The sequence below is a fragment of the Mytilus trossulus genome, chromosome 14 (assembly GCF_036588685.1).
Source record: "Mytilus trossulus isolate FHL-02 chromosome 14, PNRI_Mtr1.1.1.hap1, whole genome shotgun sequence".
Taxonomy (NCBI): domain Eukaryota; kingdom Metazoa; phylum Mollusca; class Bivalvia; order Mytilida; family Mytilidae; genus Mytilus; species Mytilus trossulus.
Genome location: NC_086386.1, coordinates 65429350 through 65444812, shown reverse-complemented (window position 1 = coordinate 65444812; position 15463 = coordinate 65429350). Strand labels below are relative to the sequence as shown.

At 31.9% G+C, this 15463-nt stretch overlaps 2 protein-coding genes across 7 annotated transcripts in view; one reads left to right on the top strand and one right to left on the bottom strand.

The window, feature by feature from the left end:
- The first annotated feature begins 729 nt into the window (after nucleotides 1-729).
- LOC134697994 (uncharacterized) lies at nucleotides 730-7643 on the top strand. The gene is made up of 2 exons (XM_063560281.1): nucleotides 730-1444; nucleotides 3663-7643. Exons 1-2 carry the CDS (start codon nucleotides 730-732, stop codon nucleotides 4499-4501), a joined length of 1554 nt encoding a protein of 517 aa, XP_063416351.1. The 3' UTR covers nucleotides 4502-7643.
- Nucleotides 7644-8379: 736 nt separating this feature from the next.
- The window catches only part of LOC134695720 (protein furry homolog-like), a 399195-nt gene continuing 392111 nt past the window's right edge, over nucleotides 8380-15463 (bottom strand). For all 6 annotated transcript variants that reach the window (XM_063557102.1, XM_063557101.1, XM_063557100.1 and 3 more), the window contains 2 exons: nucleotides 12305-12402; nucleotides 8380-10859 (listed from right to left, as the gene is read on the bottom strand). In XM_063557102.1, coding sequence (XP_063413172.1) covers nucleotides 10711-10859; nucleotides 12305-12402 — 247 coding nt within the window. In that variant the 3' untranslated portion in view covers nucleotides 8380-10710. The remainder of the gene's footprint in view (nucleotides 10860-12304; nucleotides 12403-15463) is intronic.

Here is a 15463-nt window from a genome sequence, read left to right as displayed (position 1 = left end):
GGTTAATCTAAAACAAGCATTTATCACAATCTTTTTAGTTCTACAAATTATTATTGATAATTTATTACAATTAGATAGATAAAATGAACAAACGAACAATTGAAATTAAGTATTTGTTTAATTGTATATCTGAATCCTATTTTAGTACTCTCGCCCAAGGTGACACAATTCAAGTAACGTAATATTTTTCACATTTTCATGTATACAGTTACATTTGTGTATGCATGTTCCTTTGCATTTGCATGTTTTGGTAATGTTGCTAAATAGTCTAAAACAAATATCCTCCCACATTATGTTTTCTTCGGATATCTTCAATTTCAGTGATCATAGTTCAATTAATGTACTACTGATCGACATGCTTAATACAAGAGATTAACAGATTTAATTAGCGTGAAGTTTAAAAAAAGTTAAAATATAAAGTTTTTGTTTCAATTACAATTGAACTATTTTATACTAATTTGATAGTTAAGTTATTTTAACACTTATTTGGATAATTGATGTTTATATAAAGGATTAACTTAGTTTTAGTCAAAGATAGGTTTTCCCCATTTGTACCTCTTTATCATGTTAGCCTCATTTTCCAATTATTTTGGGATATACGTCATCTATATTGCTGCTCTTGGATCAATAGCAGTGCCCCTTTTGTCATCAGATATTTTCATTACATTTTGATTGGATTTTCATATACTGTCTTTTCTTATAAATAACAACGTTCCTTGTGGAATCAAAATGGCTACAAGGAGGAAATCGGCAAGTCGTGTTCAAACAGAAACATTAGATGACCAAAATCCTTCTAATTGGACTTCATCTCAACTTAAGGCTGCCCTCAGTAAAATAGGGATCAAGATTACCGGAAATTTATCTAACAGTAGTTTAAGAAGACTGTATTTGGACAATCAAACAAAAAATAGTTCCGCTACGAATGACAATTCCGATAATTTAGCTGAACGGAATACAGTTTCTGATGGAAACTATTCATTAAACGTAAGTGATGCTACTATACGTGATCCTATTGACATAAATACTTCCGATCGCGATGTTCACTCAACTCCTATTTCAACCGTTCAACAGGAGATTGCTACGCCGTCTACATCATATGCGCACGCAATTCCTCAGCTTCCGCCCACTGCTGCATCTGCGCACGCAACCGTAAACAATAACAATCAAAATGTAAACATGCAAAACCTCTTGATGAATACAATTCAACTATGCCAGCAATCTATGCAACAAATGAATAAACAAGGAGAGCAGATACAGCCAAGTTTCAATCTATCAACGGCTTTAGGACATGGTTCAACTTCCCTAGGCATTGCGCCGTCTTTTAATTCCACTATTCCCGTTTATTCTACTAATTCATCAACTCCAGGAAAATTCGGATTCCCAGCTTCATCGTTTTCAGCTGTTGACATGGTTTCCCCCGAACTAAGGAACGATATCATTACAGGTAAAGATGTCAATCTAAATATATTATTAATTCCTAACTATGAACACTCTACTATGAAAAAGAATAAGGAATCTGATGTAAGACTCCAGAGAAATTTATCAATGGACGAATTTGTAACTGCCTTTGGGCGTTACAAACGTATTATGGGTACAGCTTTCCCTAACAGAAACGAGGAGTTAGACTTATACTTGTCACACATCATTGAAACAGCAAACATCTGGCCAGACTGTTTTTATGAATATCATAAAATGTTCTCAGCTAAATGTGCCGTCATGCTAATTCAGCACAACATAAAAATAGATTGGTCAAAAGGGGACTCAGATTTACGCAATATGGTATGTGCAGGTTCCAAGATCAACACATGTAGAAAGTGTCACTCAACAACTCACTCCACCGTTATGTGTAGTGTACAGCAACAAAATTTTCAGCCACAAAGAAATTCTAATTCATCTAGAAATACACCCGATTCTCTTGGCCGTGATGTCATTTTTGTAGATGGTTTACCTGTCTGCAACAATTTCAATGGATTTAAAGGTTGCACTAAACCTTATTGTAAATATATTCATGCTTGTAAAACGTGTAAAAGTAAAACACATGGCAAAGCTACTTGTCAAAACTACAAAGAAGGTTATCAACACAACGATATAAACTCATTTAAAGCAAGCAGTAAATCTCAACCTAAAAAATGACTACCTTCCGACTTAACAGCCTCTTCACCTATAAATTGTGACCAGTTATAATTTGAGCTAAGAAACCACCCCGACAGAAACTTTGTTAGCTTACTGTGTAACAGTGTTAGATATGGTTTTGATATGTTAGTTTCTGACATTAATATTTCTACTTATGAATGTAAAAATGCTTTGTCAGCAAAGATTCAGTTACTGCTCTAATTCAAGATGAATTGGTTAAAGGCTTCATTCAGGGACCTTTTTTACACCCCCCTTTTTCTGTTTATAGGGTTAGTCCAATCGGAATAGCAGTACATAAATATTTTTTTAAGAAAAGACTTATATTGGATCTTTCCTCGCCTCACAACAGCTGTGATCATGATAGTGTGAATGATTTGATAGACAAAGATTTATGTTCACTTAGTTACATTAAAGTTGATGATGCAATCAATGCAATTCAAGATTATGGTGTTAATAGCATTTGTTGTAAGGTAGATGTCTGCGATGCGTTTAAACAATTGGGTATTTTACCTTCCCAATGGCATTTATTTTGTTTTAAATGGCATAATTTTTATTATCATTATGTGAGACTTCCTTTCGGTTGTCGATCTAGTCCTAAGTTATTCGATATGTTGTCAAGAAGTATATGTTGGATAGCCAAACATAATTATAACATTAATGTAATTTTTCATCTTTTAGATGATTTTTTGACAGTTGATAGGCCTACTGATTGTGGAGAAAGAACAATGGCTTTACTTTCTTTAATTTTCAACAAATTAAGTATTCCTTTATCAAAGAAAAAGACTGTTGGTCCTTCTTGTGTATTAGAATATTTAGGCATTGTATTAGACACTGTAAATATGCAAGCTAGATTGCCTCAAGACAAAGTAAAAAGAATTACAGATTTTATAACTTTAATTTTAAGTAAAAAGTCCTGTACTAGGAAAGAACTTGAACAGTTGCTTGGACATTTAAATTTTGCAACTAGAGTTATTCTTCCAGGACGCTCTTTTGTTAGTTATTTGTACAAGTTAATGTCATCTGTCAAAGAGAGTTTTTATCATGTTCATTTAAACAAAGAGTGCAAAGCTGATTTATATATGTGGTTATCTTTTTTGAAAAATTGGAATGGTATCAATTTCTTTTATGAAAAGACTTTAACTAGAGCAGCAGATATGATGCTTTATACAGAGGCGTCCTCTTTAATAGGATTTGGTGGATATTACCAGCATAAATGGTTTTGTGACTGTTGGCCCGACAATTTACCATGCAAATCTGACTTTGCCGCTTCTATGGCCTTTTTGGAACTTTATCCTATAGTTGTTGCAGCTGTTCTATGGGGTAAGGAGTGGTGTGGAACAAGGATTCTCCTTTATTGTGACAATTTAGCAACAGTCCACATTATTGCTAAAGGTCGATCGAAAGAAACAAACATTATGAAATTAATGTGTAAACTTACAATGTGTGCTGCAACTTATAACTTTGCTGTTTATAGTGAACATTTACCGGGAAAATCTAATGTAATTGCTGATGCATTGTCTCGTTTACAGATGAACAAGTTCAGACTTTTAGCGCCTCTAGCAGAAGCAACAGCCACTCCTTGCCCACAGCTTTCAGACATTCTCTGGACAGCTCAGTAGAGACATTATGGAAGTATTCTGTAGCAGACAGTACAAGATCGCATTACACTACAGGTTTTGACTTATATAAGAAGTTCTCCTTACTACAGGGATCATTCTGGACTTCAAATGAAATGCCGCCGGTTTCAGAAACTTTGTTAATGAGATTTGTTGCCTTTTGCGATGAACATAAAAGCTTAAAATATAGTACTATTAAACTGTATTTATGTGGTATAAGATATTATTACTTGCAATATGCAGGATTTAGTCCTTTAGAACAATATGGCAAGCTATTATTATGTTTACAATCTATTTTAAATGGTTTAAAAAAGAAGCAGAAAGGTTGTGTAAAAAGGCCTAGATTGCCAATTACTATGTCTTTGTTGTATAAAATGGTTATGCTATTGAGAAACAATTTTTTCAGTCTCTTTAACAATGTTATGTTAGAAGCAGCTTGTGTTGTAGCTTTTTTTGCTTTTTTGCGTTGTGGCGAGTTCACTATACTTAGCAACTTTGATTCGGAAACACATTTGTGTGTTGGTGATTTAGCAATTTTTGAAGATCACATTTTATTACATTTGAAAAAATCAAAAACAGATCCTTTCAGACAAGGTGTCACTATACCCTTATACAAAAGTGGACACACTATTTGTCCTTGCTTTGCTATTAAAAATTATTTGTCTCTTCGAAAGAAAATGTCAAGTATTACATCTGATACCCTGTTTGTCTCTGATGATGGCAATCCTTTAAGTAGACAATTTTTTATTTAACATGTCAAAATTATTTTAGAAAATTTAGGTCTTGAAAGCAAAAATTATAATGTGCATTCTTTCAGAATTGGAGCAGCAACAACAGCACAGGAAGTAAGATTAGAAGACCACTTAATTAAAACTTTAGGCAGGTGGTCATCAGATTGTTATCCTAGGTATATTCATACCAGCCCTAAAGTAATTCAACAACCTCAAAATCAGTTAGTTTCATCAATTTCCTTGTCTTAAACTTTTGTACTGGCAATAAAAGGAGAATTAAACTTGGGGCTACAGCTGCATCGCATCTGTATTTGGACTTTTCGATAAAATTGTATACTTTTATCATCAAATTTTATCTTATCCCCCAAGTTTTCTGTATATATTAATTTTCATTTATATGTTAAAAGGGGGATAACTCTTAATGTTTATTATGTGTATGCAGCTGTTAGTCCCCAGTTTTTCCAATGTAATTTCTATTTTCATATTATATATTAGTTTTAATAAATAGTTTTATTAGCACTGGATCTTTATTTAGTCTGAGGATAATTATATTCCACATTGAAAAACAACACATAGAGTTACTTATCACAATATTGGATATCAAAAGAGATGCAAGGTATACATCAATGAGATAGTTCTGTCTTGGAAACTTAAGACTTATTTAGGTCAAATACAGTCTTCAACAATAATGTTATTTCCATCTCTGTCTACTTTAAGGATGAATATAAATTAACAATTATTTGGATAATTGATGTTTATATAAAGGATTAACTTAGTTTTAGTCAATGATAGGTTTTCCCCATTTGTACCTCTTTATCGTGTTAGCCTCATTTTCAAATTATTTAAGAAATAATTCATGGGGGCTTGAATATATTGTTATTTTACCACGGGTTGGCCCTTTATGACAAATATTTTACCCTGAGCGATAGCGAGGGGTAAAATATCGGCATAAAGGGACAACCCGTGGTAAAATCTAGATATATTCAAGCCCCCATGAATTATTTCGATTCTAATAGGACAAATACGGCAATTTTTTTGGATCGAAGCGCTCTAGGTGGAGGCCATTATTTGCCGTTCCCATAAATTTACGCACTTTTAGATTGGCGTAAAAGAACAGAGCAAACAGAATAAGTGACATGCTCAAACTATTTACAATAACGTATTTAGATAGATTTGGATACCTTTTATTGATAATTTGTTTATATGTCTTCTATGTGTAAAAAAATAGGCTTATACCACAATTTTAGCATCGTTTGTTTACGTTTCCTCGTTGTGATGATTTTCAGTATCAGAAGCGTTTATTTTCCCGTAAAATGCTTAAATTATAACGTCATCATTCTATGACGTCGTGTACTTCATTCATAAAAATACATATGACGTGGGAGTACGATCGGAACAGCCAATGCAATATATTCATATTTTACCATGGGTGTGTACTCAAAGCGTTTGAAGGACGTCATGTTAGGGATATACGTCATCTATATTGCTGCTCTTGGATCAATAGCAGTGCCCCTTTTGTCATCAGATATTTTCATTACATTTTGATTGGATTTTCATATTTTAAATTTCCGCCACCATCCCCACCTCTCTCCTTTTGTTGCCAGTGCCTCTGGGGACTATTTAGTAGTCATTACTATTGTTGTATATACATGTACTTATAGCTGTAATTTTATGACCTTAATTTTTGTATTATTTTTTTTTTTTTTATACTGATGTATGATTTTCTTTTATTCTCTACTCATGCTGACGTATGAGTTTCTTTTATACTACTCAAGCTGACGTTTGGGTTTCTTTTATTTTTACTCATGCTTACGTATGAGCTCTTATTTACTTTTCATGCTGACGTATGATTTTCTTTTTACTTTCTCATACTGACGTATGAGGTCTTAATTTGTACCCATGCTGACGTATGGGTTGTGTTAATACTACTCATGCTAACGTATGATTTTCTTTTTTTTTCACTACTCATGCTGACATATGTGTTTCTTTTATACTACTCAAGCTGACGTTTGGGTTTCTTTTATATTTTCTCATGCTTACGTATGAGCTCTTATTTACTTTTCATGCTGACGTATGATTTTCTTTTTACTTTCTCATGCTGACGTATGAGGTCTTAATTTGTACCCATGCTGACGTATGGGTTGCATTTATACTACTCATGCTGACGTATGAGTTTCTTTTACATCTTCTTATACTTACTAGATATAGGAAGATGTGGTGTGAGTGCCAATGAGACAACTCTCCATCCAAATAACAATTTAAAAATTAAACCATTATAGGTTAAAGTACGGCCTTCAACACGGAGCCTTGGCTCACACCGAACAACAAGCTATAAAGGGCCCCAAAATTACTAGTGTAAAACCATTCAAACGGGAAAACCAACGGTCTAATCTATATAAACAAAACGAGAAACGAGAAACACGTATATATTACATATGAGTTCTTTAAATCTCTCTACTCATGCTGACGTATGAGTTTCTTTAATTCTCATCATGCATGATGTTAGATCTTTTCTATACTCATGCTGACGTATGAGTTTTAACTCTGTACTCATGCTGACATATGAGCTTTTACTCTCTACTCATGCTGACGTATGGGTTGTTATTTTATTTTTCATTTTTCATGTACTTATGAGCTCCAATTTGTATTGTTAATGATGAGCTCTTATATTTGATACTCATACTGTTTTTTGAGTTTGTTTATTTTATTTACCTACTGAGGTATGAAGGTGTTAATTTTAATCATGCTGGACTTTTCGATAAAATTGTATACTTTTATCATCAAATTTTATCTTATAATATCCCCCAAGTTTTCTGTATATATTAATTTTCATTTATATGTTAAAAGGGGGATAACTCTTAATGTTTATTATGTGTATGCAGCTGTTAGTCCCCAGTTTTTCCAATGTAATTTCTATTTTCATATTATATATTAGTTTTAATAAATAGTTTTATTAGCACTGGATCTTTATTTAGTCTGAGGATAATTATATTCCACATTGAAAAACAACACATAGAGTTACTTATCACAATATTGGATATCAAAAGAGATGCAAGGTATACATCAGTGAGATAGTTCTGTCTTGGAAACTTAAGACTTATTAAGGTCAAATACAGTCTTCAACAATAATGTTATTTCCATCTCTGTCTACTTTAAGGATGAATATAAATGTTGATCTACTATATGCATTTGTATCTAATAAACTTGACCAACTTTTTAATATTAGTCAGACCGTACGCGTATGGTCCGACCGTATGAGTATTTTGAAAAAGTATGCATACGGTCCAGACCATACGCGTACGGTCCAAATACTCATAGGGTCTGGAACATGTATACGTCAACCTATCAGGTACTTTGGATACGTTTTAAATTGACCGACCAGGTATAGAAATAATATAAACTTGCTAAAAGCTCGTTTACTATCAAATAACTGGATATGAGTTGATATCAAAGATTTTCAAATTCTCACATTTTATGAAACCTATAATCTTTCTATTATTCATTATTCCAATTTATCATATATTTACAATTTATCATATATTTAGTACAAAATACAGCTATTTTGTATATCTAATAAAGGTTCTTTTTTCCAGTCTGTATCACCTACCCTGTATCGCATACCCCGTATCGCATAGCTAAACCTGTATCGCATACCCCGTATCGCATGGTAAAACCCGTATCGCATACCTTTTTTTTTTTTAACTAAAGTCAGTTTTTAGGGGTTATTTTTGCTTAAGAATTTTTTTTCTAAAAATAGGTAATTTTTTGGAATGACGTCATTGTTTGGTATGTTACGTCACGTACATCAAGTTTTCATATTGTATGTGACGTCACGAACATCAAGTTTTTACAACATATTTTTTGGCACACACAATGCAACTATAAAAAATACAAAACACTTAAATTTATACAATTATAAACAAAATATTTTCAAAACAACAGATTGTAAGGTAACATAGGTGCTTCGTATAAAGCAGTTATTTTAAAGCTTTGAAACAAGACAAAAGCAGAACTGAAGGTAACCCAGTGCTATGGATCAGAAAACAGTTCATATACTATAATACTCTTCTGTTGAAATATATGATAAAGCGTATAATACATGGCAAAATCCGTATCACATGCCGTATCACCCTCGACCAATATCATCCCTCGGGCTGATATTGATGTCTCGGGATGATACAACATATGATACGGATTTTGCCATGTATTATTCTCTATGTATAACAGAACAAAACTAAATAAAATGCCCCACAGGGAGCAGCTTGATACAACCTAGAACAGTTGTGGGCAAGTGTGGACACTACATTCAAACTTTATACAAATCTGAATTTGGATTGTGATTAAATATTTGACATATCTTAGGTTTCCAACATAGAATAAATTTTAATATAAGTTAAAAATTTTCAAACTAGACTTATACTTATTATGGTCTAATATCCAAAATCTAAATACACTGTTAGTTTCAGCATATCAATTTTAATTTTGATGAAATCAAACAAAAGTTTAGATCCTTTGGACCTCAGTGTGGACCAATATGATAACATGGCCCATAATCCCAAATACCAAAATACAGGATAGATTCATCATTTCAGAGAACATCCTATTTTTTTGGGGGTTGAAATCAAAGAAAGTTTAATTTCAGACCACAATTTAGACCGAATTATAAACTGGGCTTAAAATTAAGAATCTAAACACATGGTTAGATTCAGCATATCAAAGAAGCCAATATATCATTTTTTTGTTGAAATCAAACACAGTTTAAAATTTGACCAAGATTAGGACCGACTTGAAAGCTGGGCCCAAAAATTAAGAATCTAAATACACAGTTAGAAGTCATATATACATCATTGAAATTTAAGACCCTAATTTGAACCAACTAGAAAACTGGGCTCAAAATCATAAATCTTAATACATATTTAAATTCAACATATGAAAAAACCCTTATATTCAATTCTTATAACAATCAAAAGTATAATTTTGGACAATTTAGGTCTTTAATATATACAAATATGAAAACGGGTCCCATACTTCAAAATGTAATTACACAGTTAGACTCTGCATATCAGAATTCATAATTTTTTTTTTTATTTTTTTTATTTTTTTTTAAATCAAATGATAATTTAATTTTTGATCCTTTGATAACCCAAAACTCAAAATCTGAATACACTGTAAGATCTAGCAACGAACCTAATATATTCAATATTTGTTGAAATTTAACACATCTAATTTTGGATCTCGATTTTGACCAACTAGAAAGCTGGGCCCTAAGTTAAAATACTAAATTCTGAACTAGTACATAATTTGAATTGGGGGCCAGCTTAGAACGCCTTATCCATATTACCCCTTGGCCAAAATTGGCCTGATGTGATATAGGCACTGTATTCAGAGCGATTGATATACGTCTGATGTAAAAATGTACCCAGGATCATAAATATAGATTCTATCACTGCATCGAGTATAATACAATATATATCCACTATAGACAGTTAAATTTTCAAATTTAAAATGCGAGGCTTGCCCAAGCATTTTAAATATTTAAAATTTAACTGTCGAGAGTGGATAAATATCCTATTACACAAGATGCAGTGGTGGAAGTGGTGGAATCTGTTTCTCTAATGATTTTCTAACATTATGCAGGCAAACTTATTCCTAATTTCGAATGATCTGCAAAAAGATGTGTTCTTTCGATGTGACGTCATCAGGCATGGTCGCCTTTTTTCATGCCATCACAATAGGAAATTTAGAGGAAAGCAAGAAAATTTGACGTCATCATCGGATTTTAACCAATGAAGTACTGTAATCAAACGAACCACACGTTGATTATTTTTTTTTATACACTGGGTGCAGAAAGGGATAGATTGACGAAGAATTAGAAAACCTGTATTAACTCTTGACAATGAAAAGTCAAGTACTGTATATCTTATCCTGCTGATTTGAAAATTGCCTTTTATCTTTAGTATAGTTGCATATGCAGAACTGGACATGTTTGGTATATGACAAAGAAGCTTTTATTACATATATATGCTTGGTATCAGAGGAATAAGTGTTATTTCATATTACATATATTTGCACCATTTCAAAGAAGGTAATTCATGAAATTTAAATCTTGTTGAATTTCATTTTTTCCTCAATCCAAGAAAAATGAGAAAGATGTATTAATAAATGAATCCAATAGAGTTCAAGATTCCCTGTGTTGAGGCAACTATTCTGACTTCAAGGTCATCTCAAGTTCACAAAGAACTAGAATCAGGTGTCTTAGGAATGTCCTCTACGGTAACAACCTTATCCAAAGATGATGTGTGAGTATTCAATGTCATCAGTTGGGTGTAAACTGGAGAAAGATCAATTTCAAGTCCCACTAATACAAATACTCCAGATACTGTAAAAAAGTGAAAATTAGCAATAATCAAATGTTAAAATATAATATGATTATTTCTTACTAATGATAAAAACAATATATTTTTATAATAACAACATCTATTGCTCTTTCTATGTTGAAATGAAATGTACATATTAAAGACTTTTGAGGAATTTTAGGGCCAATACTGACCCTTTGTGAACCTTTGTTCAACAAGAGTGCATATGCTGAAATGTCTCACTGGCTTTACTTATCATGATTGAATATAGGTTGAAAACCCTGTAATATAAATGCTTTACGACATATTTCAAAAAGAACTAAAATTACCGATGATCAATTTCAAACATCAAATGTAGTTGACCTATTGTTTATATTATTTGATAAACATAGATATTAAAACCATGAAAACTTAACAATTAGAGTGGGGTGCTCATTTTCGCCGCGGACACAATTTCGCCGTTTTAGGATTTTGAGGTGTAAAAACTTCAAAGGATGGCTGAAATGGAAGAAATGTACTGGTAAATTATATTTTTTTAAACTGAAACAAAATTGCGGCTCCTACCGAAAATGACCGAAAAACGGACAACGATTTTCGGTCAATTTCCTGAATAAAAAATATGATTTCAAAGAAGTATTTCTAAGTAAATATTTGACTGAATGCCCTAATTTTGAATTCTTTACACCTTTGAAAAGTCTGTTATTCATCTATAATGCAATTGATTTGATAAAAATTGTTAAAAGCTCGGTTATTTGGTTTTAAATAGATGTGTAAAAACGGCGAATATGTGTCCCCCATTGACAAAATATCCGGAAATTTCAAGCACCCTTTAATCTAACTTTTAACATGATTTTTTTCAAATAAACACGTTTTCAAGCTTAAGAATATTTTGCATTTGAAGTTATCTTCATATAGAAATATCAGTATACTTCAAAAACATTTAGACCTGACCATAAACTGTAGAAAACATGGAAAGATGTGGCGAAAAAGGGCACCCCACTCTACCAATGAACCATGAAATTTGAGATTAAGCTCAGATGAATCCTGTCAGACAGATATATACATGTTACAATCATTCTTTACACCTACTACAGTTAGTCAATATGCCTAATAGACCAAAATCAGGAAAAATAAACAGCCAGTTAGAGATGTACACATTACAGTTATTACATACACATAGTTGACACTATTTGCCCTTAGTATATGAAATATGGACTTGTAAATCTGGGTCCAACTCAAATTCAGCAAAGCCATTTTTAAAATGTCCTATCATAATGAATATAATACTTTTTTTAATTTAAGTTACTGCAATGTGCTGCTGTATTACTGATAAGCAATCAGGTTAAATTTCACAGTCTATCACCAACATAATGAAGATAAGAAAAGCACAAACATGTCCTCATATATATACATTGGCATATCTTCTAATTACTTTTATTATAACTATGAAAGAGCAGTTTTTACATACCAGAAGTCTTCTCTGCCTGATAAGCACAGTAAATGTTTAGTAATGATAAAATATCATCTTCATTCCCTTGTCCAAACATATCATTCAACCACACAGATCTACAAAACAGAAATAAATAATGCTTTGATTTTTAGGCATAAGCCGCATTTTAAACTAAATTATCAATATGTTTGCACTGACCATTTAATCATTACTTCTTATTACATGTATCACATTTTATCCATCTATGAGTTAATATCCATAAGGACAATTTTCTGTATGATTTTTTTTCTATATATAAATGATATTGATTTCATATGTTCAAAATAATGAAATGTTGTCTAATTAAAGGGAGGATATTATAAGGTATGTTGTGACTAAATTCAGACTATATTTCTTAAGATAAATTGTAATGAAATTTCGTCTCATTAAATGGAGGGAGGTCATTGAAATTAATGTGTTGGAAAATGATTATCACTAAAGTGTTATATCTTTATCATAATTACAAATAAAGGTGTCATACCACCAATTACTCCCTCGAATTTAGAACATATGTGAAAGTAGGCCTACTCGGACAAAAAATATGTCATAGTGCATTTGATGTCATTGTTCACCTAAACTAACCAACACATTTGCAGAAATGAAACTTTTGTTGAAAGAGAAATATATTAAGACCTTTTTGGGCCAAATTTTACCTGTCTAGAAGTTTGCATTTAAAATTGAGGATTAATGCGCTCCATGGTATACTAATTTAAGATTTCCAGAAAACCAGGGGCTATTTTTGGGGTACCTCCTTTCGGGAGCTCCCTTCTTTCTTATATGATTTTGAATCTATGCTGAAAATTGGCATGCAGAAAGGTGACACCTGTACAATTCAGGATATACCTAGTTTCTATGAAGTTAAACTTAAGGTAAAAAAATTAGAAAGCTGTGAAAATTGCAAAATTTGGTTGAACAGATAGGGACTTTTAATTTGTGGTATGACACCTAAAACAAGAGTTTTAATATAGAATTTCAATGTCCCCTCCCGTACGAAATTATAAGGCGTAAGTGGTAGTTACGTGTCTAGATCCAAGAGTAAAGAAGCAGGAAACGTAAATTTGTAGTCCTAACAGGCGTAGAAAAAAGCAGTAAACCTGGCGTAAATTGAAATAAGCAAGGCGTATATAAGTTTTCTTACAGGCGTAAATTGAAATAAGCAAGGCGTAAATTTTCTTACAGGCGTAAAACTTTTGGTATGGCGTAAATAGAAATACCCATAATGCTTTGTTTAAAGGATCATGGGATTTTTTTTCAAAATTTGGCTCTTTGGTTTTAGTTTGCAAGAGTTGGACACATGGCAGCTTCATATATTCAGGGATAATTTGCTTGATTTGTGCTTTTTAAAAGAATCTGAAATTGGAAATACTGAATCATATAAATAAATGAAAATTGTGAAATAAAAGGAAAGTAGTAATACATGGTAGATAATAATAATGTGAGTATAACTAACTTATTAAGTATTATGTTCTGTTTTTGAAATCCCCAAACCTTCATCCTTGGATAAATACATTAAAATCTTTTACTTTAAGTTCAAATGCAGTATTATCATTTATATTTTAGTTTTCAAAAAACAACTTTAAAATGCTACTTTAATTTTAAGAAAAATTAATTGTCATAATTCTTTTATAAATGTAAACTTATTTGAGCCATTGTCTGCATAAAATGTATTTATTTCTATATTAGCTTCTTCAATGGTTAATATTTCAAGTTTTTTGTCAAACAATAAGAAATAAAAGAATCAGTACAGAAGTTTGTATCAAATACACATATCAAGCAGTGTAAGGGAGGTAATCAAACATATGTATAAAAGTATTCTTTAAATGGAAATGCATTACCTCCCTTACACTGCTTTTTTTTCCATTTTTTGCCCCTAATTGCTAAATGATTTGAGCCATAACCCTTCCTTTGTTGTATGGAAGTTTGTGGTATAATTTCAGAGAGATTTGGACACAAGTTATTGACTGGAAACTACAACAATGCTTATTCAGGCCCCTTTTTTTTACCCGAAATTCCTTAACCTTTGGGACCATAACCTCCAAAATCAACCACAACCTTCCTTTTGTAGTTATAAACATTGTGATAAAATTTTATTGATTTTTATTTACTTATACTTAAGTTATTATTCCGAAACCATGCGTCTTTGAACAACGACAACATGTTAGCTTTATACGACACAAATTTTGTTTGTGGTCGTATAAAAACAGGCCCAAAATCAAAAGTCAAGAATACTGTTAGATTGGCACATCCAAGAACACCAATAATTCATTTTTTGATGGAGTCAAAATTTTAATTTTGGACCGCAATTTGGACCAACTTTGAAAACCTAGCCAAAAATCTAAAAAATGTTAAAATGGGCATATCAAATAACCAATATTTAACATGTGCTAAACATGCTGTATGTATATTGTTTATCCATGTCAGGACCTGGTAAACCTCTGCAACAAACTAGAAATTTAATTAGCTGGCGATCAAAAATCACTGAATGAATTATTATTTGAAGATAATACATCATCAATATAAATAACAAGCATACAGGACTAAGTTTTTTAGTATATATGCATGCATTTTTAAAATTTGTAATTACCGGTAGGTCAGTTTAAAGTCATATTCTAAACAAGAGTGCACACGCTGAAATGTCTCGCCTTCTTTACTTATCATTGATATTATGTTGATAGATCTAAATATAAAGCTTTATTACAACTGTCACATAAACTCAACATTAACCCAAAGAAAACGAAAAATTGATCAATGAACCATGAAAATGAGGTCAAGGTCAGATGAACCATGCCAGACAGACATGTACAGCTAACAATTCTTCAATACAACAAACATAGTTGACTTATTGGTTATAAATCAAGAAAAACAGACCAAAACACCAACACTTAACACTTAGCAATGGACCGTGAAAATGAGGTCAGGGTCAAATAATACCTGCGTTACAAACATATAGATCATAAAATATTTCCATACACCAAATATAGTTGACTAATGCATAAAGTATTAGAAAAAAAGACCAAAACTCAAAAACTTAAATTTTTTACCACTGAACCATGAAAATGAGGTCAAGGTCAGATGACACCTGTCAGCTAGACATATACACCTCACAATCATTCCATACACCAAATATAGTAGACCTAT

Bases quoted from the DNA above. Each gene is read 5' to 3' on its own strand.
- LOC134697994 (XM_063560281.1), top strand. From the start codon at position 730: ATGGCTACAAGGAGGAAATCGGCAAGTCGTGTTCAAACAGAAACATTA. The intron at 1,445-3,662 runs GTAAAGATGTCA...TCTCGTTTACAG, and splicing joins AAGGAACGATATCATTACAG to ATGAACAAGTTCAGACTTTT.